The sequence below is a fragment of the Mustela nivalis genome (genome assembly GCF_964662115.1).
Source record: "Mustela nivalis genome assembly, chromosome: 4".
Lineage (NCBI taxonomy): Eukaryota > Metazoa > Chordata > Mammalia > Carnivora > Mustelidae > Mustela > Mustela nivalis.
Genome location: NC_139023.1, coordinates 66111385 through 66136058, shown reverse-complemented (window position 1 = coordinate 66136058; position 24674 = coordinate 66111385). Strand labels below are relative to the sequence as shown.

Below are 24674 nucleotides of genomic sequence, written 5' to 3'. Positions count from 1 at the left end.
CTTTCCCCCGCCCAGGACTCTAAGTTCTACCTGGAGAGCGAGGTGCTGTTCATGAGTGTGGGCGGCCTCGTGGAGCACTACCACACGCACGTGCTGCCTGGCCACCAGAGCCTGCTGCTACAACGTCCTTATGGCTACACGAGACCCAGGTGACGCCGGCGACCCCTGCTGCTGTGCAGAGACCAGCCACGGGGGCCGTGACCCCAGGCCACACACATGAGATGGGCCCACTGGGGTGATGAGCCGGATGTAGCACCGTGATCCTTCCCAGGGCCTCCCCAACAGATACCTTCTAGAATCTTACAGGCCAGGCTCTGCTCTCCAGAGGATGGGGGGCTGGGGGTGCTCTCCTGTGACACGTACCCCACCCTGCCCCAGCTCCCCAGAGCCCACGGTCCCAGGACCGAGCCCTGCCTGGGCTTTGTGGACAAGAATTGTGGTCATCCCTCCCACTCCCCAGCTCCCCCAGCACACTAACCTGGCACAGTGCTGGGAGCTGGGCAGGACTAGGCATTTGGGGCAGGGGCAAGGGCTGGTCCCAGGACTGCCACCCCCAGGTGGCAAAGATACAGGCTCTAGGAGGGGCTGTTGATGTACAATAAAGCACAGATGACCTTTCCCACAGTGGCCAGGGTTTCACTGGGAAGGAGGGGAGGACCAGCCTTACTGAGTACCCACATCCACATCCAAGGAGTGACTCTCGAAGCTCAACTCCCAGGAAACCTACAAAGTGCTTGTCTTCAGGGCGCAGGCCAGTAAAGATCTTGCTCTGGGCACATACCTAGGTACAGAATAGGACCCAAACTCGGGCAGTCTGGACTCAGAGCCTATAATTCAAGGTGCCATGGGTCAGGTACAAGGCAGTGGGACTGCAGAGCAGAAAGGCCCTCTATCTACAGTGGGGTCATTTGCTGGATTAACAAATGGTTCCCTGGGGTGCACCCGGGCCCCAGGCCAGTGGAGTGCTCCTGGCTGAGAGCTCCAGGAAGACTTCTTAGAAGAAGAAATGGCTACAGTGGGTTGGGAAGAGTAGGTCCTTCAGACTAAGTGTGGGTGAGGATGGTGGTCCCCAGATTCCTGAGTCCTCTGGACAACACCCAGCTCAAGTCCGGCCCTGACCGCCCCTTCCTGCCTGCCGTGGAATTCCAGGAACCACTGTCCCTGGCACGGCCATCTAGGCTGGACTGCTGTGTTTGTGTGGAAACAGACTCCGCTTAGGGTCAGTGCTGGCCAGGACCTAGGGGGTATCAGATCCTCTCTGCACCTCGTTTTGGGCAAGAATTTCACCCTGTGAGATTCAAACCCAGGACAGTGGTGTGCCCAGCAGCCAGGGATTCATCCTCTGGAGAGGGCCCTTTGTTTGTACTTCCTTCCACCTGCCCCAGGGCATGTTTGGGGGGGCAGCTGGCTGGGGGAGGGGGAGGGATGAGGCCACTGTGGATGGGAGAGGTCCTGGGGGAGTATGACAGCCATCTGCTTCCAGGAACCAAGTGTCCAGCACTGTCCTGCAGATGTTTCCTCTAAATCCTGCTGGGGGGCGGGGGAGGGTCAGCATGGGCATTGTCCAGTTGAGAATAAGGGAAGGTTTAGGCATTCCACACTAGCTTGGGGAACCAACAATCAATTCTCCCAGTCCTGAACTAGTGCGGGGAGCCCATGGAGGCATGCTGTTCCCTACTGTGGCTGCGGCTTCCCTTCCCCTTAAGTTATAAGTGGAGGTTGAGACCAGGAAACAGTTTCTAGTCAGTGCCTGGGGTGAGGGGGGTCTGCTTGCGAGTGAGACACTGTGTGACACAGGGTACCCTGTCACTTCTACCTGACTTGTGGCCAGCTCGGCGGCGAAAATGTATTTGGGGACTGCCGAGCTGGAAAGTGTGTGGGGTTCTGGGGCGCAGAGCCAGGTGACAAGACCTCTGGTCACTTGGACATTTGAGGTCTGTGGCTGCCCAGGGCCCACTCTGGGGCCTGAACTGGCTTTACCTCTACTCCCAGGCCCGAGGCCTGCTCAGGACAGACTCCCACCTGTTTGGGAACTGACCCAGGATCCGGGGCCTCAGTAGAGATTTTTATTGTAAACAGAGACACTTAGAACCAGAAGAGACCTCACGAAACAAATCTGGAGGGGCTCCCTTCAGCTGAGGTCATGATCCCAGCCAGCATCCTGGGATCCAGCCCCGGTCACACTCCCTGCTCAGCGGGGAGCCTGCTTCTCACTCTCCTACTGTCCCTTCCCTCTGTTTGTGTTTTCAGTCTCTCTCAAATAAATAAATAAAATCTCTAAAATTAAGGAAAAAAATCTTAGACAAAAACAAAAACAACTCCTGAGTTGTTCCACATCCTGCCCCAGCTCTGGGTCACGCTGCGGGAACGCCCCCTGCTGGTCCAAGGAGGCTCTCCCTGCACCCTAGGGGGGACAGGGGGCGCTGACAGGGCATCAAGGCAGAAGAGGCAGCAGCCTGGGGCCAAGTGTCTTCCTGCCTAGTGCCCACCGGGACTGGCCTCTGGAAGGGAGGCCTGGAGGACACAAAGAACACACAGGGAATATGGAGCAGAGCTGGCGCTCACACCAAATCCGTGTGTCTCTAGAGGAGGGCAGTGAGGGGAAGAGTGCCTCTGTCTCTGGCTGTGACCCAGTGCCTCCAAGCCCCCCACTGGGCAACTTGCCACATCCAGTTTTCTGTCTCTGCCTGTATGCCCTATCCCTCCCCCTGGGAAAGACTGCCTGATGGGGTGGCCTCAGGGAAGACTCCAGTCCTGGGGGGACAGTGACCCTTGAAGAAGGTTTGAAGTGGCCATCTCTCATTCAGCGACCTTCCAGCATACTCCCACCAGGGGGAGAGTCTTGAGACACTGAGCAGACCCCAAACATATCCACTTCCTCAGGCCTTCCTTGGGTCCTCATGAATCCTTAGCGACTGCCTAAGAGCTGCCCCTGCGTCACCTCCATCTTCAGCTCTGGCCACACTCTAAGCTACTCAAAGCTAAACCACACTCCTTTTTTCTTTGATTTTCGGTAAAGCAAGATACACATTCAGAAAAATGAGCAAAACACAAATGTGCAGCCTAGAAAATTGCTATGAGGTAAGCATACTTATGATCCCATCAGGAGGTAACCTCTCCAGCCCCCATGTATCCTCCCCATCACAGCTCCAAGTCTCACCAGCCCTGCCCTGGCTTTGGGGAGGCTCTGTCCTTGTTCCGCCATTAAGCCTTCACCACTCAGTTATATGTCCATCACAGCGGTGTCTTGTTTTTGTATTTTATGTGAGTGGAATCCTAAAGATAAAAGCTTTGACATCTGGCTCCTTTGGCTCATCATGTCTTTGAGATGCGGCTGCATTGCTGGGCTTAGCTGTAGTTTGTTCAAGTTCATTGCTGAAAACCGTTCCATTATATCACAGTTCACGGGTTTTATTTTATTGTAGTTGGGCATTTGGTTTGTTTCCAGGTTGGGGGGGGGGGTCAGACAATGCTGCTAGCAACAGTCTTATTCGTTTTCCGATGCATGCCTGCACGAGTTTCTCTAGAGTATGAACCCAGGAATCTGACCTCTGGGTTCCAGGGCATCAGGAATCTTCACTGTCTTCCAGGAATTTCATTGTTCCAGTTTACACTCCCACCAGCTATAAAAGAGAGTTCCACTTTTGGTTCCACATTTTTGCCGACACTTGGTATCATCAGATTCTTTTTCTCATTTTTGTCAACCTGGTGGATGTATGGCTTTAATGCGCTTTTAGCTAATCACTAAGGAGCTTGAGCCTATTTTCATGTGTTTATGAACCATTTTTCATTTGTCTCCTGTGAAGCATATATTCAAATATTTTGCACATTTTTCTATGTGTTGTTCTTTTTTCTTGTTAATCTACACGAATTCTTTACGTAGCCTTCTTATTGTCAGTAATGTGTGTTGCACCTATCTTCAACTCTATAATTGTTATTTTGCATATGGCGAGAGGTAAGGTTTGCTTTCAATTTTTCCCCCATAGGTTTACCTACTTGTTCCTGCACTTTTTTTTTTTAAGATTTTATTTATTTATTTGACAGCTAGAGAGAGATCACAAGTAGGCAGAGAGGCTGGCAAAGAGAGAGGGGAGAAACAGGCTCCCTGCTGAGCAGAGATCCTGATTCAGGGCTCGATCCCAGGTCCCTGAGACCATGACCTGAGCTGAAGGCAGAGGCTTAACCCACTGAGCCACCCAGGCACCCTGCACCGTTTGTTTCTAATCTGTTCTCCAGCCCCCATCTGTAACGCCACCTGTGCTATGTCCATGTATATGGAGGTCTGCTGTTGGACTCTGTGATGTACCTGCTGAATAGATCCTCACCTTGTTTTTCTTCTTGGAGAATGTCTTGTCTGTTTTGTTCTTTCTCTTTCCAGATGAGTTTTTTCCCCACTTAAAAAATATATATATTTATTTTAGAGAGCGAGAGAAAACACAGGTAGAGGGAGAGAGGGAATCTAAGTGGGCTCCTCATGCTGCACGTGGAGCCCGACGCGGGGATCGATTTCATGACCCTAAGATTACGATGTGAGCCAAAATCAAGAGTTGGACGCTTAACGGACTGAGCCCCCCAGGCATTCCATCCCACTTCCCCCCCCACATAAGTTTTAGCAATAATTGCAGCTGGGATAAACCTCATTAGCCACAGTACTATCTCTGCTGCACAAAGCTATTTTCACACAATTTTTAAAGTCAGCTCATCAGTGTCACTAATAACTCAGTTGATCTTTTGACTGGGAATCATTATAGCTGTAAATCAGCTTGGGAAAAATTGACATCTTTACAACAGTGAGTCTTCTGACTCATCAACATGGTCTACCTCCCTATTGATGTGTTTCTTCATGTTTGCCGATAGAATTTCATAACTTTGTCCGTTATAGTCTTGCTCACGTTTTCTTAGATTTGTTTCATAGGTACTTTATATTTCTTCTAGTGTATAGTAAAGTGTGTATGTTTTTAGTTTCATTTCTTTGTTTCTAGCATTTGGGACATACTTTTTCTTTCAACTGAAGCATTTTGTTAATTTGTATTTAATGTAATTAAATCTACCATCTTATTTATTTTTGTATCGGCCAACCTGTGTTTGTGGGTTTTTTCCCCTCCTTTCTCTTTCCTCCTCTCCTTTTGGATTGAGCAACTTTTTTTTTTTTTTAAGTCATTCCACGTCCTTGTTCTAGTTGGAAAGTTATATAGTCTTTTTCTAATTTTACCTGAGTCTAGAGTAACAAATATTTTTACCCTCCTAGACAACACATAGACTTCAGGTGATGTTAACTCCGTTGATCTCCTTCATTACTTGATATCACTGTTGTATGTATCTAATTCTATGTTGTGGGTGCCTGGGGGGCTCAGTTGTGAAGCATCTGCTTTCAGCTCAGGTCATGATCTCAGGGGTCCTGGGATTGAGCCCCGTGTTGGGCTCACTGCTCAGCAGAGATCCTGCTTCTCCTTCTGCTGCTGTTCCCCTACTTGTGGTCTCTCTCTGTCAAATAAATGAATAAAATCTTGGGAGGAAAAAAAAAATTCTGTGTTGTTTTTTAACTCCCATCCATAAAAAGGAAAAGAAAAGAAAGGAAAAGAAAGAAAACAACTCCCATCCAAGAGAGTGTTTTTTCTTTCCTTTGAAAAGGAAGGTGTATTTTAATAGTATTAAAACTTTTTTTTATTAAAAACTTTCAACAGGGGATGCCTTGGTAGCTCAGTCAGTTAAGCTGCTGCCTTCGGCTCAGGTCATGATCCCAGGGTCCTGGGATCCAGTCCCGCATCGGGCTCCTTGTCCAGCGGGGAGCCTGCTTCTCTCTCTGCCTCTGCCTGCCACTCCGCCTGCTTGTGCTCTCTTTCTGACAAATAAGTAAAATCTTAAAAAAAAAAACAAAACCAAAACTTTCGGGGTGCGTGGGTGGTTCAGTTCTTGGGCATCTGCCTTTGGCTCACGTGGTGATCCCAGAGTCCTGGGATTGGGCCCCACATCGGGCTCCCTGCTCAGCGGGAAGCCTGCTTATCCCTCTCCCTCTCCTGCTTCTTGTGTTCCCTCTCTCCATGTCTCTCTGTTAAATAAATAAAATAAAATCTTAAAACAAAACAAAACAAAACAAAAAAAACGTTCAACAGTACTAAAACAGTTGGTTAAGCATCCAACTTTTGGTTTTGGTTCAGGTTGTGATCTTAGGGTCCTGTCATCAAGCCCCGCAGTGGGCTCCATGCTCAGCGGGGACTCTGCCTGGGAGTCTCTCTGCTCTTCTCCCCATGTTAAATAAATAAACACATCTTTTTTTTTTTTTAAGATTTTATTTATTTATTTGACAGACAGGGATCACAAGTAGACAGAGAGGCAGGCAGAGGGAGAGAGGAGGAAGCAGACTCCCCGAGGAACAGAGAGCCCGATGCGGGGCTTGATCCCAGGACCCTGGGATCATGACCTGAGCCAAAGGCAGAGGCTTAACCCACTGAGCCACCCAGGTGCCCCAATAAATAAACACATCTTAAAACGTTTTTTATGGTGGTAAAATATATGTAATATAAAATTTACTCTTTCAGGGCCACCTGGGTGGCTCAGTGGGTTAAGCCTTTGCCTTCGGCTCAGGTCATAAACCCAGGGTCCTGGGATCAAGTCCTGCATCCGGCTCCCTGCTCAGTGGGGAGTCTGCTTCTCCTTCTCCTCTCTGCCCCTCCCCCTACCTTGCTCATTGCTTGCTCTCTCTCTCCCCCTCTCCAATAAAGGAATAAAATCTTAAAAAAAAAAAATAAATCGCCTTTAAAAAGTTTACCATTTTTAACCATTTTAAGTGCACAGTTCTGTAGCACTAAGTACATTCACATTACTGTGAATCTTTACCACCATCTATCCTGAGAACTTCTTTCCTCCTGCAAAACGGAGACTGTCTCCATTTAACAAATCTCTGTTCTCCCTCCCCTAGTCCCTGGGCGCCCACCATTCTACTTTCTGTGTCTGAATTTAACAATTCTGACCCACAGTTGGCCAGTTAGCTCAGCTGGTTAGAGCCTGGTACTGATAATACCACATTGAGGGGTCCGTCCCTGGACGGGCCATTACTTCTTCTGTGCTCGCTTTGGCAGCACATAGACTGAAATTGGAATAATATATGGAGATTAGCATGGCCCCAGCGCAAGGATGTACATCACTGCTTGGGGAACCTCATATAAGTGGCAATTGTATAATGACCTGTCCTTATCTCACTAGCATAGTGTCTTCACGATTCTAGTACATTATAGTATGTGTCAGGATTTCCTTCCTTTTGGCGGGGGAAAGGGCAGAGGCAGAGGGAGTCAGAATCATTTTTTTTTTTAAAGATTTTATTTATTTATTTGACAGACAGAGATCACAAGTAGGCAGGCAGGCAGAGAGAGAGGAAGGGAAGCAAGCCCCCCTCCGAGCAGAGAGCCTGACGTGGGGCTCGATCCCAGGACCCCAGGATCATGACCTAAGCGAAGGCAGACTTTAACCCACTGAGCCATCCAGGCGCCCCGGGAGTGAGGATCTTAAGCAGGCCCAACACCCAGCATAGAACTCGACATGGGGCTCGATCTCATGACCCCGAGACCATGACTTGAACCGTAATCAAGAGTTGGGCACTAAACTGACTAAGCCACCCAGACGCCCCAGATTTCCTTCCTTTTAAAGGCTGAATAATATCCCGTTGTACTGATGGGCCACATTGTTTATCCATTCATCTGACAATAGACATATGAGTTGCTTCCACCTTTGGGTTCTTGTTAATAACTCTACAATGGACATGGATGTACAAATATTGTTTAGAATCTCTGTTTTCATTTCTTTGGAGTATATACCCCAAATGGGGTTGCTGGGTCATATGGTAATTCTCTGTTGACTTTTTTGACCAGCATACGTTTTCCACAGCAGCTGCACCATTTCACACTCTCACCAGCAATGCATGGGGCTCCAGTTTCTCCATATCCTTGCCAACACTTAGTCTTTTCTTTTCTTTTTTTATTATAGCAGTCCTAGTGGATGTCAAGTGGTAATATCATGGTGACTTCAATTTGTAGTTCCCCAAAGATTAGTGATATTGAGCATCTTTTTTTTTTTTTTAAATTTTTAAAGTGCCCTTTCTCTAGTGAGTATTACCAGCACTTTTAAGGCTTCTTCTTCTTCTTCTTTTTTTTTTTTTTTTTTTTTGACAGGGAGAGAGATCACAAGTAGGCAGAGAGGCAGGCAGAGAGAGAGGGGGAAGCAGGCTCCCTGCTGAGCAAGAGAGCCTGATGCGGGCCTCTATCCCAGGACCCTGGGATCATGACCTGAGCTGAAGGCAGAGGCTTAACCTACTGAGTCACCCAGGAGCCCTTGAGCATCTTTTTTATGTGCTTATTGGCCAACCGTACATCTTTGGAGAAATGTTTAACTCCTTTGTCCATTTCTTAATTGAACTGTTGCTTTTCTGTGTTGAGTTGTAGACAGTATTTTTAAAACGCAATTTTCTTAGATTAGATTCTTGAGGAGCAAAACCTGAACTGGGGCTCTTGTGCGAGGATCTATAGAGGGAATGTTCTCAGGATAAGCTGAGTGGGGGAATCAGGATAGGGCAAATTAAAAATAAAACACAAAGGATTGAAGTGGTCTCAGCTGGGGTCTAGCTTTAGCGGATCCCACGGGCGCTCTGGAGGGAGATTTGTCCCACAGTTAGTCCTGCTTTGAGGTCAGGGCACCAGCCTTTGGACCCCTAGCTCAGCTAGTTATTGGCTATCCAAGTAAGGAGATGATCTCCTGGGCTGGGTGACACTGAAGACAGGGCTCTGGGGCAATTAGCTGCTGACATTCATAGCACTGGGCAGGGCCCACTGCCAGCCCCAAGCCAGAGAGAAAATCTGGGCAGAGCACCAACAGCGACTACTAAATCCGCCCCTTGAACTGCTCGTATCTACTTGTTCCTCTTATTAAGTTCAGTCCATTGAGACACAAATTCTCCAGTATTCTAATGGATCTCAGTATCTGGAGAAACTTCTGAGAAATGGGTGAAGAGATGAACTGTAGCCCCCACTGCTATAGTTGATCCCCAGATCACAAGTGATACTCAACATCTCCCTTTTCTACCACCCATTCTAGATTTCTTCATAGCTAACACTTTGGCTCTCCTAGATCGTTCATGCCTGAGGGTCTGAGCTCCTGGGAGCCGGCCCTTACTAGGCCCTTACTAGCCGGCCCTTACTACGGTCCTACTAGGGTGTGTGACATGCTCGCCTGTTTACAGTTACTGGGGGTGGGAGCACCAAGAGATGCCCCACTCTGCTGAGTGCCTGCTCTGATTGCTGATCACCTGAGCACCACATTCCTGCCTGACCCTATCCTGTAGCAGGTAGCTCTACATCCTACCAATAATGAGGGTCAATTATCCCTATCACTCTGGTTACCCCCTTCTGTGCCCACCAATCCACTGGCACAAGTTGTTGCATGAGATCAGGTGACAGCCATAGTTTCAACATGACTTATGTCCCCTGGTAGAAGTGTCTTCTTTGGAGACCTCTAGGATCTCTAGGCTCACAGCTCTTACTGCTGTGGAACAGAATGCACAAATTCCTCAAGTAGGTCATTGGGCATTGCACGTAACAGGGACAGAGCCTCGTAAAGTGGTGATTGATGTAGCTATGTACTGCTTCACGGAGGCTGGCACTCCACCTCCTGGGGATCATCTCCAAGTTGGAGTCTCATCTGAATCTACATGTGGCCAGCCCCTCACTCTAGCACACCAGAAACTTCTGGATGGCACATATTGGGTAGGAACGGTATATTCCTGGTCACATGTCCATTGCCATACCTCCTTTGCCATAAAGCAGTTATGTGGGATTCCATGTCAACCGATCAGACACTTGGGGAACTCTTGATAGGAGTGCTGAAGTAATTGTAGGCAGAAAGGCAAACCTTTATCCAGATACATGGCCGTCTCAGTAAACATGAATTATCACTTTTTCTAGAATAGAAGGGATCCAAGGTGATCAACTTGCCAGCAAGTAGCTGGTTGGCTCCTGCTGGGACAGGTGACAGCCTACTGCCAAATGTATTTGGCAGTGACAGTAGCTGAATTAGCCTTGGTTACAAGGAGCTCATGCTATTGGGCTCATACATGGCCTCCATTCTGTTACCATGACGACTTCACTGGGGAGAGCACTGTGCCAGAATGATGGGGGCAGAGGACAGAGCCTGGCTTATGCTCATTGGCCAGTCCATTCTCTCTGTTTGTTTTTTTAGAGCCTCTCTGGTAGATGCTCACTGGTGAATATTAACATGCAATACAAAGGGACGCCTGGGTGACTCAGTGGGTTGAGCCTCTGCCTTCGGCTCGGGTCATGATCTCAGGGTCCTGGAATGGAGTCCCATGTCCGTCCCTCTGCTCAGCAGGGAGTCTGCGCCCCCCCCACCTGCCTCTCTGCCTACTTGTGATCTCTGTCAAATAAATAAACAAAATCTTAAGAAAAATGCAATACAAAGATCTTTATTCTTTGTACCAATTCCCAGAGGTCCATTGACATGCCTTATCTTCAGACCTATTTGTCCCCAAACTTTTAGATCGTTCCTTCCAGGCTCCCAACCACCCCGTTAAGCCATGTGCCACTGCCCATGAGTCCAGGCCACATCTCCTGCCACACAAAGTGAATGGCAAAATTTACTGCCGGAAGTTTTGCCTATGGGGGTGACTGCCTCTCACCACTGTCTTTCAAGGCAGCTGCTGAATGGGGATACAGTGAAGCAGCAGACCATTTTTAGCCTATACCAACATAGTAAGCCAACCTTCCCGTGAATTAAGCACAGGTTTTTTTGCTCCTCTGTCACTGTGTCCAGGGAATCCCTGACACCACTGGTGTGAGCTGATAGCCACTGCTGCTCTAGAGGCAGATGAACAAGGGTCTGGACCACCTCCCATTGCATCCTCCCATTGCATGAAGCCTTTCAGTCCTGGATCTGACACTTAGATTGTGATGTATCTACCTGAACTCGTGTCCTGGTATCCGGATGGGACCAAGCAATGGTCAATTCTGGCCTCAGAGTCACTTTTTTTTTTTTAAGATTTTATTTATTTATCAGAGAGGGGGGTGGGGAGAGAGCGAGCACAAGCAGACAGAATGGCAGGCAGAGGCAGAGGGAGAAGCAGGCTCCCCGCTGAGCAAGGAGCCCCATGTGGGACTCGATCCCAAGACGCCGGGATCATGACCTGAGCCGAAGGCAGCTGCTTAACCAACTGAGCCACCCAGGCGTCCCTCACTTTTTTTTTTTTTTTAAGATTATTTATTTATTTGTAATAGTGGGCAGAGAGGCAGGCAGAGAGAGGGGGGTAAGCAAGCTCCCCAGTGAACATAGAGCCCGATGCAGGGCTTGATCCCAGGCTCCTGGGATTATGACCTGAGCCAAAGGCAGAGGCTTAACCCAGTGAGCCACCCAGATGCCCCTCAGAATCACTTTTGATGTCCCATAGAAACATTCTGTTTCTACCAGAGCCCAGTAGCAAGCCAGAAGTTACTTTCTGAGTTGCTTTGATTTGTGAGTTTGTAGTTTGCACCAGATGTAAAAGGAAATTCAGCCATTATGTCTTCAAATCGTATTTGTCTTCTTCCAAAATGGGGATCCCCTGATCCCCATTTTCAGGGACTCCAATTACAGATTTATTTGGCCTCTTGAAGTTGTTCCACAACTCACTAGTGCTCTGCTCGTTCTTCTCAGGCTTGTTACTCTGTGTTTCATTTACTTTCTCCATGTCTTCCAGTTCACTTTTAACAATTTTTTTCTTTTTTTTAAAGATTTTATTTATTTATTTGTCAGAGAGAGAGAAAGAGAGCACAAGCAGGCAGAGTGGAAGGCAGAGGCAGAGAGAGAAGCAGGCTTCCTGCTAGGCAAGATGCCAGATGGGGGACTCGATTCCAGAATCATGAGATCCTGACCTGTGCTGAAATCAAGACCCCTCACTTAAGTGACTGAGCACCCAGGTTCCCCTTTCACTGACAGCTCCAAGCACCAAGCCTTGTTCTTGGGTGCAAGGGAAACAAAATTAACTGATGTAGAATTGTGGAGTCTTGTCCAGAAGTGCCCTGAGATCAGAGGTCACAGATGTTAACCCTGGACAGTATCACTGACCTTTCTGTGGGCAAAGCCAAAGAGGTCCCTGCTGGGAAGAAGGCCCGGGTTCTACACTGCTCTTCCCCTGCTAGCTTCAGTTTTCTGTGGTATAAAGGGAACAAGAAGCTCTGCTTCTCTGTGTCCAGGGCCTTTTGGGGACTCAGATGAGCCAAGAGGAGGGTGAGGATAGGGGAAGGTGCTGGCCTGGTCTCCAGGCTAGCCTCCTGGTCACTGACAGGACTCCTACGACTGGTTCTGTGGATGTGACCGGCGCTTGTTCATCCAGCACCGGCAGGTCAGGCCTTGGGCAGTAGGCAGCCACCTTGTCTGTGGAACCTTATCGCCAAGCACAGACCCTGCTGTCCTGACTCCACCCTGGCCACCAGCCACAAACTCTGCCTGTGCCGCCGCCCGCCCGGGGCCCGGGACCCGGGGCCCAAGGCCGGGCACACCGGTGCAGCGTCCAAGGGTCCGCCTGCTGGAGGGGCGCACGAGGTGTGGGCAGGGAGTGGCGCGGCCGCGGGCTCCGAGGGTCCCTCTGACCTGGAACGGGGCCCTTTAGGACGCTGTGCAGCCCAACCCGGGCACCTGGCCTGCAGGGGCCTCCACGATAGTCTGTCCAGGGACAAGCGAGCGCACGACTGGTTCTGGGAGAACGGGCGCTGCCAGTACAGCCGCCGTTGCGAAGCTGCCGCCCAGGTGGCCAGCGGGGCTAGAACCTCTACTGCAAGCGTTCGGCGGGCGAGACCACACCCACCCGGTCCCTGCGGTCCCCAGCGGCCACAGGCGGGGCCTCCGCCCTTACCCTCCCCCGCACCGCACGAGCCCCGCCCCCTCCCGCCTCGCGGTCAGCCAATCGCATGGCGCGTTGCTTGGCGGGCGGGGCCGGCTGGGCCTATAGGGTGGCGCGTTGTTGGGCTGCAGCGCCGCAAGCCGCACCCAGCTTCCGCGGCGGGGGCAGCGCCGGGGGCTGAGGGGGCGGAGAGGCCGGGCAGGCCGGGGTTGTGGGCTGGGGAGCGCGCGGCGGACAGGGGGCGGAGCCGGAGCCCGAGCCGGAGCTGGAGCTGGAGTCCGACCCCGAGCCGGAGCCCGAGCGGGAGCTGACGCGCAGTCCTCGGACCTGCGAACGCCCGTGCTCTGCTCGCGACTCGCCCCCTGAGGTGAGGCCCGCGTGCAGGGGCGGCCGCGGGGGCCGGGGCGCGGCGGAGCGGCCGAGGGGCTGCAGGCCGGGCCGCGGGGCCTGTGGCGGCTGCGGCGCCCGAGAGGCCGTGGGAAGCGGGCGGGGGCCGCGCCGGGCGGGGCGCGGGCGGGTCTGGAGTCGGCCGCGGGGGCTCACGGCCGCGCTGGGAGGGGTGGTCGCCGCCGGGCCGGGACCGGGTGCGGAGGGGATGGCGCCCTGCATACCCTTGGCGGCGCGGGCTGCTCGGTGGGAGCGGCCGGGCGGCCGGCGTTGGGGGCTGGGTGGTGGGCGTCGGGGGTCGGGCTTCGGCGTGGTCGGCTCCCTGCAGCGCCTGCGGCTGGCGGCTGCCTGTAGGCTTGGGAGCCAGTGCAAGCGGTGGGTTCCCGCAGCCAGACCCACCTGCCGACTGTCAGGCGGGACGGCCGGGGCGCTTGTCGTCGTCTTCTCGCCCTTTTCTGTCTGTAACATCTGTTGGGGGAGATGTCAGAGGGTTCTGCCCTGGGCAATCACTTTTGTGTGTATTTTCGTAATCCATGGCCTTGGACGTTTTTTGGGTGATTTGTGTTCGCTTCCTGCGTCCCCACCTTCCGAGCACTACTTCGGCTCACCGGGGACTGCTGGTGGCGGGGTGTGTGATTTTATGCCTAAATGACCGGAAGCAACTGGTGGGATCCTCAGGACCAGAGCCCGTCCGGTGGCTGAGTGCGTTGATGTTACGGGAAGAGCTCTGCGTACTTGAGGACGATGGGCTGAAATCCTAACGGGGGAAGAAATAGGCTGGCTGAAAGGGCGCTCTGTGTCCTTTACGGGACGTCATTGGAGCCTTGGGGGAGAACGAGTGGGAGTTCAGCAGCTCTGGGAGAGGGCACCTGTGGCCTAGCGGGTGACTGGGAGGGGGATTGTAAGGTTCAGTCTTCAGCTAATGCGCTTATGCGATGTAGAAATTGTATTGTAAAATCCGAACATTGTAAAATCTCGACATAGCCCTCGATTGTGACTGTGGGAGAAAACTGGAAGAGTAAAGATTTTTTTAAAGGAAGTGAATGGTTTTGGCAGTCAGAACTGCTTTTCAGAATTTTGATGTGGTTTACAGCAGGACAGCTGGTATGGTTTATTTTACTGCTTGTCACTATGTTTAGATTTTAGTCACAGAGGCTTACTGAATACTATGGATCTAAATTCTACCCAGTTTCCATGAGATGGGATTGTTTTCTTTCTAAAATATAATTTATACAGCTGATCATTTTCCCCTTTAAGTCTTTGACATTACCTGATACTGATAAGGTTTTGTTTGGTGTTCAACCTTGTGTTACTAATTTTACCCTAAAAGCTCTTTCTTTAGATGGTTATTGGTTTCCAGTTAGTTCTTTCAAGTAGTCCTTGTATTGTCAGAAAAGTAAGTAATTTGAAATACTTTAAAAGATAGTTTAAGGGGCATCTGGGCAGCTCAGTTGGTTAAGCATCTGCCTTCATGATCCTAGGGTTCTGGGATCCATCCCATCGCAGCCCTGCTCAGCGGGGAGCCTGCTTCTTCTCCCTGTCCCTCTGCCTGCTGCTCCCTCTGCTTCTGTGCTGTCTCTCTCTGTCAAATGAAGAAATAAATATTTCTTTAAAGGTTTTATTTATTTATTTGACAGAGAGAGAGAGAGAGACAGAGAGTGAACACAAGGAGGAGCAGAGGGGAGAAGGAGAAGGAGGCTCTCCGCTAAGCAGGGAGCCTGACATGGGGCTCAATTCCAGCACCCTGGGATCATGACCCCAGCTGAAGGCAGCTGCTTAATGACTGAGCCACCTAAGCACCCTGAAGAAATAAAATCTTAAAAGAGAAAAAAAAAAAGATACTTTAAAAGAGATTGTAAAAAAAAAAATCACATATCCAACCAACATTAAAATTTACCTTGTCTTAATTTTTAAGTTTGACAATAAAAATGATATTTCTATTATGTGATACTTAGACTCCAGATTGATTTATTTTACATGTTAAATTGTTCTCAGGTATATGTACAGAGAATGGTGTAATAAGTCCCTGTTTACCCTCATCCAGCTTCAACAGTTGTTAACTCACAGCTGGTTTTCATCTGTATCCCCCAAACCCAGATTTCATGTCCTTTTAACTTGAATATTTCGGCATGTATATTTACATACATTTTTTTTAAAAAGATAAACACAAATACCACTATCACAAAAATGAATAATTTCTCATTACCTTCAAATGTCCAACCAATGTTAACATTTTCTTGATTGTGTCAGTTTTTTTTTTTTTAATAACCGTTGAATCAGGATCCAAATTCTCTTTATGCATTGTGATTTGTTTTAATCTATAGGTTCCCCTCCATCTTTTGTCTTTCCTTGTAATTTATTTGTTGATGAAACTCCGGGATTTGTTCTGTGGAATTACGGTCTGGATTTTATTCTGTATGGTGCTTAAACTACACAGAAATGACTGTGCACTGGTAGATAAATCTAAAGGTGTGATCAGATTCAGAATTGATTTATTTTTAGCAAAAAGACTTCATAGGTTGGTGGGCAGATAATGGTTAGTAGTGTTTCTTCTTATAAGCGACTCTTGATGCCCAATGCCTAAAGCCCTTATTTATTTATTTAATATATAGAAAGCGCACAAGCAGAGAGGGGCAGAGGGAGGAGGAGAGAGCATCTCCATCAGTCTCCACAATCAGTGTGAAGCCCAGTGAGGGGCTTGATCCCATGATTTGGAGATCACGACCTGAGCTGAAATTGAGTTGTTGTTGTTGTTTTTTTTTTTTTTAAGATTATTTATTTATTTATTTGACAGAGAGAGATCACAAGTAGGCAGAGAGGCAGGCAGAGAAAGAGGAGGAAGCAGGCTCCCTGCTGAGCAGAGAGCCCGATGCGGGACTCGATATCAGGACCCTGAGATCATGACCGGAGCCGAAGGCAGCGGCTTAACCCACTGAGCCACCCTGGCGCCCCTTGAGTTGGTTTTTAATTAACCATCTAAGCCACCCAGGTGCCTCAGAGTCATTATTTTATTAGGCTTTGGAAACTGTTGATATCTTAATTCTGTAACTTCATTTGTTAGATGGAATGCTTCTATAAAGAGAAATGTCTTGGGATGCCTGGGTGGCTCATTTGGTTGGGATGCTCTTGGTTTCTGCTTAGGTCATGCTGTTGGTGTCCTGGGATGGAGCCCTGAGTCAGGGTCTGTGCTCGGTGGGGAGTCTGCTGGAGATTCTCTCAGTCTCCCACAGCCCCTCCCCTTGCTTTCTCTGTCTCTCTTTCTCTCTCTGAAAAAAAAAAAAAAAAAAAAAAAAGAGAGAGAGAGAGAGAGAGAGAAATGCCCCCTCCATAATTTGGTTATCCTGAATTTTAACTTTTTTGGGAAAAGTAGGGTAACTGCTTAATTCCTTACCAGTGGGTTGCTAATTCTCAAAATGAGTCGAGATCTTCTGAAAGTAGTCAGTGAGTTGTATTATGTGTTTGTGTCATTGTGAACTCATGAATTTAAACACATTTGATACGGTTCAGTCCATTGTAGGTATTACCCTTATTGATGCTGAGATTGTCTGATCTTTGTCCAATAGGAATCTGTTTAGTTTGCCTCCTAAATCCTTTTTTTTTAAAGATTCTATTTATTTATTTGACAGAGAGAGAGAGATCACAAGGAGTCAGAGAGACAAGTAGAGAGAGGAGGAAGCAGGCTCCCTGCTGAGCAGAGAGCCCGATGTGGGGCTTGATCCCAGGACCCCGGGACCAAGACCTGAGCCAAAGGCAGAGGCTTTAACCCACTGAGCCACCCAGGCGTCCCTGGCTATAAGATTTTAACTACTCTAGATATCTCATATAATTGGAACCATGTGGTGTTTGTCCTTTTGTGGCTAGCTCATTTGCAAAATGTCCTCAAAGTTCATCCATGTTGTAGCAGGTGTCAGAATGTTCTTCCTTTTGAAGACTTAATAATACGCCATTACATAGATACAGCACATAACTGCTTTTTAGTGAATACTACTGTAAAAATTTTATTCACTAATGGCATTTTTTTTCCTTATCCTATGAACTGATGAGAATTTTCTGGTACATTTTAAGTTATCAGACAGGAAGGAAATACATCATGTAGGTGTGATGTCATACTCAGAAATTCTGTTGAGAAGATTCCAGCCTTCTATATTACATAGTGGTTGACAGCTGCCAGTATTAAAGACTTAAATTTTGCATTTTTTTCTTTTTTGAAATAGCTGCCATTTCAGCCCCTTAACTACAGCAATACTGTTTTGGGTTGGTTTCAGCAGTATCATTTCTCAGATAAAATTGTCTAACTCATTGACACAGAGAGTCCACTATTTTTTTTTTTTTTTAAAGATTTTATTTATTTATTTGACAGAGAGAAATCACAAGTAGATGGAGAGGCAGGCAGAGAGAGAGAGAGGGAAGCAGGCTCCCTGCTGAGCAGAGAGCCCGATGTGGGACTCGATCCGAGGACCCTGAGATCATGACCCGAGCCGAAGGCAGCGGCTTAACCCACTGAGCCACCCAGGCGCCCAGAGAGTCCACTATTAATCAGTTTGTTAACATTACATTTTAGTAATCTGTTTTTTCTGGTGTTACCCATGGTTCTCTCGCCCATTATCTATGTACGTGTTTACTGAACTCAAGATATTTAAACTTTAAAGACTGAATTACTAGACCTATAGAGCCTAAGTGTGTGAACAACTGCCTGAGGTCATAGTTATTAATGCTGTTTTGCCAACATCAGTTTTGTCAGTTCTCTCCTCATAATACATCCTGAATCAGTCCTCCTGTCCCATATCCCTGTCACCACCTGGGACCCAGCAGCCATCACAACTCCCTTGAACTGGCACAGCAGGCTCCAGCTGGTTTCCGTGTCTTTCTAACCAGTTCTCTGTCTTTCAGCTAGGGTGATTTACATAGAATATAAATTAGAATGTGTTCTGTCTTGCTTAAAACCCTTCAAAGACTGATAAAAGTGGTCGCCTGTAGAGACAGGGATCTTTGTGGCTAGGGTATAAGGATGGGAGGGAGAATTACTTTTCATTGTAGAAGCTTATATATCTTTGGATATATATTTTAGTTCATGTAGTTGGGTTATGTACTCAGAATAAAATAAGTAATCTTACAAAAACCCAGGGACTCCCCCCCCCCTTTTTTTTTTTTTAAAGATTTTACTTATTTATTTGACAGACAGAGATCACAAGCAGGCAGAGAGGCAGGCAGAGAGAGGGGAGGGGGAATCAGGTCCCTGCTGAGCAGAGAGCACGATGCAGGGCTTGATCCTAGGACTCTGAGATCATGACCAAAGGCAGAGGCTTAATCCACTGAGCCACCCAGGTGTCCCCACTTTACTTTTCTTTGAGTAGAATTCTCCACTTTCATTCTACTTCTATCCCAGTATGAACTTTGGTATTTTATGTTTTTCCTTTAACTTAATATAATTTCAGTGTGTTAATAGAAAGAGTTATAGGAAGTGAGAAAGACCTGGTTATGCCTAGCTGTGTGATTCTCTATTCCAGATTAACCTTGTTTGCTGAATTCTAAAACAGGAGGAGATGTATTTCCTGCTTCACATGGCATATTTATGGGTATTAGATATAATGTAGGTGAACCTGGCCCAGAGGTTACAGTGGATTCCCTTCTGTGCCCCGCCAGCAGATACCTCATGGCTTTTGGGCATAGGATTGTAGTAAGAAAGCAGATGGACATATAGTGCATCTAATCTAACCAGATGAGAAGATGGTGGAAGAAAATGAAATGTGTGCAATTCAAAGGTGCTGTTGCCACAGGAGTTTGCTACACAGAAGCATAGACGTAAGCCAGAAAGCTTGGAGCTCAAAACCTTTGGGCGAACTCTTAATTTTTACTTTTTCAGAAGGTGTTGCTTTACTGTCTTTTTGCTGTATCATTTCCTGCAAGAATCTACTATCATCCTAATTTTTTTTTTTTTAATTTTATTTATTTATTTGAAAGACGGAGATCACAAGTAGGCAGAGAGGCAGGCAGAGAGAGAGAGAGAGGGAAGCAGGCTTCCTGCGGAGCAGGGAGCCCGATGCGGGGCTCGATCCCAGGACCCTGAGATCATGACCCGAGCCAAAGGCAGCAGCCCAAACCACTGAGCCACCCAGGCGCCCCTATCATCCTAATTTTTGTTCCTTTATGTAACCTGTCCCTTTTCTCGGGCTGCTTTGAAGACTTCTCCCTGTCACTGGTTTTGAGCAGTTTTATTTTGATGTGTCTGTGTGTGCATATTTCTTGTGCTTTTGGGATTCATTAAGCTTTTTTCTTGGATCTGTGGGTTTATGTGTTCATCAGATTTGGGAAAATTTTGGGCATTATTTTTCACAGTTTTTCCTATTCTTTCTCCATGTGCTGTGCTTTGAGGGCTCCAATCCCATGCGTGTTAGACCATGAAAAGTTGCCCCATAATTCACTGATGCCCCTTTATTTGTCTTTTCTGTGTAGGTTTCGTTTGGATAGTTCATACTGTATCTTCACATTCACTGATTTTAGTTCTGCAGTGTTTAATCTGCCGTTAGTCTTGTTTAGTGTAATTTTTCATTTTAGATGTCCTGGCTTTCATCTTTATAAGTTCTATTTGTATCATTTTTTATACCTTCCATTTCTCTACTTAAGATTTTGAAAATATGGGATGTAGTGTACCAACTGTTCTAATGACCTTGTCTGCTAATTTTAACTTCTCTTTCAGGGCTGGGGTTAGTTTTGATTGATTTATCTCCTCTGGGTTATATTTTCCTGCTCTTTGCTTGTTTGGTAATTTTTTATTGGATACCAGACATTGCAAATTTTATTTTACATTGTTGTGTTTTGAATAGTTATTTATTCCTCTAAATACTCTTGATGTTCTGTAGCATTAGCAACAGGACTTTAAATTTTTTCTTGGTGAAAAATTGGTGAATTGCAGTATTTTCTTTTTATATAAACTAAGTTCATAGCCTTCTTGAGAATCTAAAATCACTTAAAAAAGCCACTTCCCTGTGAATCCTAAATATTGTTTTGTTTTTATTTTTCTCCATGCTTTGGGAAATTATTTTGGAAGTGGAAGAGGGATGTCCTTTTTTGAATTCCCTATTCTTTAAAGGTTTTCAAAACCAAATCCAAGATTTGGTTAGTAACAGAGTAATACCCCCTTAGTTTGGTCAGTGCTTACTGGCTATCACATGTCTCCTTAAAATAGGAATTTTGGGGCACCTGGGTGGCTCAATGGGTTAAGCCTCTGCCTTCAACTCAGGTCATGATCTCAGGGTCCTGGGATTGAGCCCCACATCGGGCTCTCTGCTCAGCAGGGAGCCTATTCCCCCCCCCCCACCCCCCGCACCTACTGATCTCTCTGTCAAATAAATAAAATCTTTAAAAAAAATTGGAATCTTAACATAGTATAACATTAAACTTTAACAGAGCTGTTTAATTGTTAATGCTTATTCTGACCCACTTGCAGGAAACGTGAGCTGGAGGGGATGAAGAGGGGAACAAGTTGAATTCCTTTTGCTCTTTGAGCTTTATTTATTCCAGAAGTACCTTTTTTTTTTAAATTATTTTAAAAGATTATTTATTTATTTATTTGACAGAGCTTACAAGTAGGCAGAGAGGCTGGCAGAGAGAGGGGGGGGAAGCAGGCTCCCTGCAGAGCAGAGAGCTACATGCAGGGCTCGATCCCAGGACCCTGGGATCACGACCTGGGCCGAAGGCAGAGGCCTAACCCACTGAGCCACCCAGGCACCCACAGAAGTACCTTTTTAAGCAATTGTTATGGTCAGTGTACATTGTTTCTCATAGCTGTTAGTTTAAAAGTGTTCAGTATATTTTGACAAGATGTGTGTGTTTTTTTTTAATGAGTATGCTACCTATGAAAAAAAATCTTTTTTTTTTTTTAAAGATTTTATTTATTTGACAGAGAGAGAGATCACAACTAGGCAGAGAGGCAGGCAGAGAGAGAGAGGGGGAGGGAAGCAGGCTCCCCGCTGAGCAGAGAGCCCGATGCAGGACTCGATCCCAGGACCCCGAGATCATGACCTGAGCTGAAGGCAGTGGCCCAATCCACTGAGCCACCTAGGCACCCGGAAAAAAACATCTTAAATAGAGTAGGACTTGAGTCTGTAGGACACTTACCTTTTAACAATGCCTTGAGAACCCTCTCTGCTGGGATAAAATAACAACAGTAATCTTTAAAAAATGTTACTTTGCAAGCATATTTTCCATTCTATAACTTTATTAACTTGCCTATCAGTGTACCTACTGAGCACTGTTTTATCTGTTATATGTTGGGTATTGTTCTAGGCCCAGTGGATAGATACACATTCCCTGTCTTGGAAACTTTTTTTTTTTTTTTTTAAGATTTTATTTATTTATTTGACAGAGATCACAAGTAGGCAGAGAAGCAGGCAGAGAGAGGAGGAAGCCGACTCCCTGCTGAGCAGAGAGTCCGATGCTGATGCTGATGCTGCTGCTGCTGCTGCTGCTGCTGCTGCGGGGCTTGATCCCAGGACCCTGGGATCATGACCTGAGCTGAAGGCAGAGGCTTTAACCCACTGAGCCACCCGGGTGCCCCCCACTCTTGGAAACTTCTATTCTAGAATGAGAGATAGAGAATAAATGCTATGTTAAGTAGTAGTAAGTGCTGTGGAGATGGGAGGCATGAGGAAATAGAGAATGATGGCAGCAGAATCTATTTTAGATGGAGAACTGGGTTTACGGAGGAGGAGACGTTTGATCAGAGATCAAATCTGTTTGCATCTGGGAGCAGGTGTGTTTGGGCAGTGGAAGTAGAGCTCCATCTTACTGTCCATAGTTTCTTGTTGCCCGTTGATGGCGGATACTAAAGGGGCGAGGCCACATGGGCTAGGTTTCTGGAAAAGAAGCCCATGTGGGCTGTGAGCTAGATAGCTGCACATGGTGAGTGCTGTTGCTCTGTGTGTGCCTAGTGACAGACACTGGGCAGTGTAGTTATGAAACGGATTTTTTTTTTTTTTTGAGCCCATCTGATAACAGCAACAGTAAAATTTTTAATGTTATTATTATAATAGTATTAGGATTATGTAATTATTAAATTATAACAGTGGCCACAGGTAATTTTTATTGCTCCCTGTGTGGGAAGTATTTTTTGAATTTGCTGCTGAGGAAGCTGTTGCATAACTTGTGGGAGAGTACAGTCAGAACACTGGTTTGCACATACACCTCTTTTAAGAAATAGTTACACAGAGGAGTGCCTGACGGCTCTTGGGGTTATGAGTTCAAGGCCCATATTGGGCATAGAGCTCATTAAAAAAGAAAAAAAAAGCCACAAGAAACAAGTTGAAGAGAATTTAGTAACTGTATGAAAAAAGTTATAAATAATGATCATTGATCATACTTCCCCTTAATACATCTTGGAGAAAGTTCAGTATCAGCACCCAGAAACCTGTTTTGTTCTCCTCAGCAGTCTCAGGTGTCCCATTTTATGGGTGTGCTATTATTTATTCAATTGCTCCTGTATTGATGGCTTTTTTTTTTAAGATTTTATTTATTTATTTGACAGACAGAAATCACAAGTAGGCAGAAGCAGGTAAAGAGAGAGGGGGAAGCAGACTCTCTGCTGAGCAGAGAGACTGACGTGGGACTCCATTCCAGGATCCTGAGATCATGACCTGAGCCGATGGCAGAGGCTGAACCCACTGTGCCACCCAGGCACCCTCGATGGGTGTTCGTTTCTAGAATTTTACTGTTAGGGATTGTTTGAGTGAGTATTCTTCCATCCCGGTCTTCAGGCACTGTGATGTATACTTGTAGGTCTGTTCTGGGGAGTGAATTGCCTGGGTGGAAGGATGTTTGCACTTTAGTTTGCATAGCTGTTTCCAAATTACCCTCTTGAGGAGTTATAACAATTTATACTTCCATCAGCTGTAAGAGTTCCCGAAATAAGGAAGGATTTGCATGTACTGTGGAAGTAAGAGTGGTGCTTGTCTTACACCATTATTGTAAGGTACCTGATAAGCTGTCAGTAAACGGCGGTTATTATATTACTGTTACAATTATGAACCTTTTTCTGAACTTTATTACGAAAAATATTGCGAGTCTAAGAACTGTTTCAGGAGGTTGGGAAAGAGAAATTACACAATTGGCCTAGCAATGTGTGCCCCCCAGGTAACTGTCACCTGTGTCGGAACAGATTCATCCTGCATCAAGCCCCAGAGCCCCTAAGCCTCTGGAGGCTGATGTCAGGGAATGGAGCTGTGGGTGCATGCAGGCTTGTGCTGGTCCCTGGCTGCTCACAGGGACGTTTGTTCCGCATGTGCTTTCTCATACCTGGAGTGGCAGCTTTGCTATTTGCTTGGGAAGGCCATCCCTTGAGAGCGACCTTGAAGATGTCCTGTCCTGAGCACTTTGCTCTTCCCTTCTCTTACTTTGAAAGGCTTGATGTTGGTTTGCCTTATAAAGTGACTTACAATGACTTAAGGAGGTCTTTACCTAAAAAATAGGAGTTTTCTCATCTGCTTGCTCTTGCTTGAAATTCCTTGGCAGAGCAGAAGTGGTACTGCCATGGTTTTAGGTATGAGGGAGGGAGGGAATAAAGGCACTTTACTGCCCCAAGGCTCTGGTTTCTCCATCACAATGTGAAGCAGTTTTAAGATACAAAGCAGAGAATGTTATGAAAGCACTTTGAAAATACAAATGCATTTATTTGTTTATTTGAGAGAAAGAGAGACCCCAGGAGCAGGAAGAGGGACCGAGGGAGGGAGAGCAGCAAAGGGAGAGGAAGAGGGAGAAGCAGGTATCTGTTGAGCAGAGTCCTATGAGAAGCTTGATCCCAGGACTCAATCCCAGGACTCTGGTATCATGACCTGAGCCAAAGCAGATGATGAACTGACTAAGCCACCCAGGTGCCCCAAATAAATCTTTAAAAAAAAAAAAAAAAAAAAGAAAAGAAAATGCAAATGCCAGATAACAGCATCTGTCCACACAGAAACTGGTATGTGAATGTTCATGGCAGCATTCTTCTTAATAGCCTGAAAGTGGAAAGAACCCGCTGTCAGGTTGAATAAGAGACGTGATGTGTCCATGCGGTGGAGCCTTATTCGGCAACAGTAAGAATGAGGTGCTGATACATGCTGCACATGCTAAGAACTCTTATGCTAAGAAGGAAGCCAGGGAAAGGAGGAAGAGGGAAGAGTGGAAATGGGGAGTGCCTGCTAGTGTGCCTGGGATTCCTTCTTGGGTGTTGAAAATGTTACAGAATTAGATCTTGATACTGGTTGCACATCTCCATGAATAAGTGAAAAACCACTGAACTGTATACTTCAATTGGGTGAATTTTTATGGTATGTGAACATATCTCAGTATGACTGCAGACATGCTAGTGCAGCATTGGGGACTTTAGTCTCCCTGAAGGGAGTCCATTGTCAGCTGTTGTATTAGTGCTGGGTGT

At 47.0% G+C, this 24674-nt stretch overlaps 2 protein-coding genes across 10 annotated transcripts in view; both read left to right on the top strand.

The window, feature by feature from the left end:
- Positions 1-2296, top strand: part of SH3BP2 (SH3 domain binding protein 2) — a 36812-nt gene extending 34516 nt beyond the window's left edge. For all 6 annotated transcript variants that reach the window (XM_082727099.1, XM_082727100.1, XM_082727103.1 and 3 more), the window contains one exon: positions 16-2296. In XM_082727099.1, coding sequence (XP_082583225.1) covers positions 16-153 — 138 coding nt within the window. In that variant the 3' untranslated portion in view covers positions 154-2296. The remainder of the gene's footprint in view (positions 1-15) is intronic.
- Positions 2297-13011: 10715 nt separating this feature from the next.
- ADD1 (adducin 1) overlaps positions 13012-24674 on the top strand; it is a 79974-nt gene continuing 68311 nt past the window's right edge. For 2 of the 4 annotated variants that reach the window (XM_082727078.1, XM_082727080.1), the window contains exon 1: positions 13026-13244. The gene's annotated coding sequence lies outside the window, so the exon portion shown is untranslated. Of the gene's footprint in view, positions 13245-24674 lie in introns of all 4 variants that reach the window. The other 2 variants (XM_082727079.1, XM_082727081.1) reach the window with 2 other exon arrangements.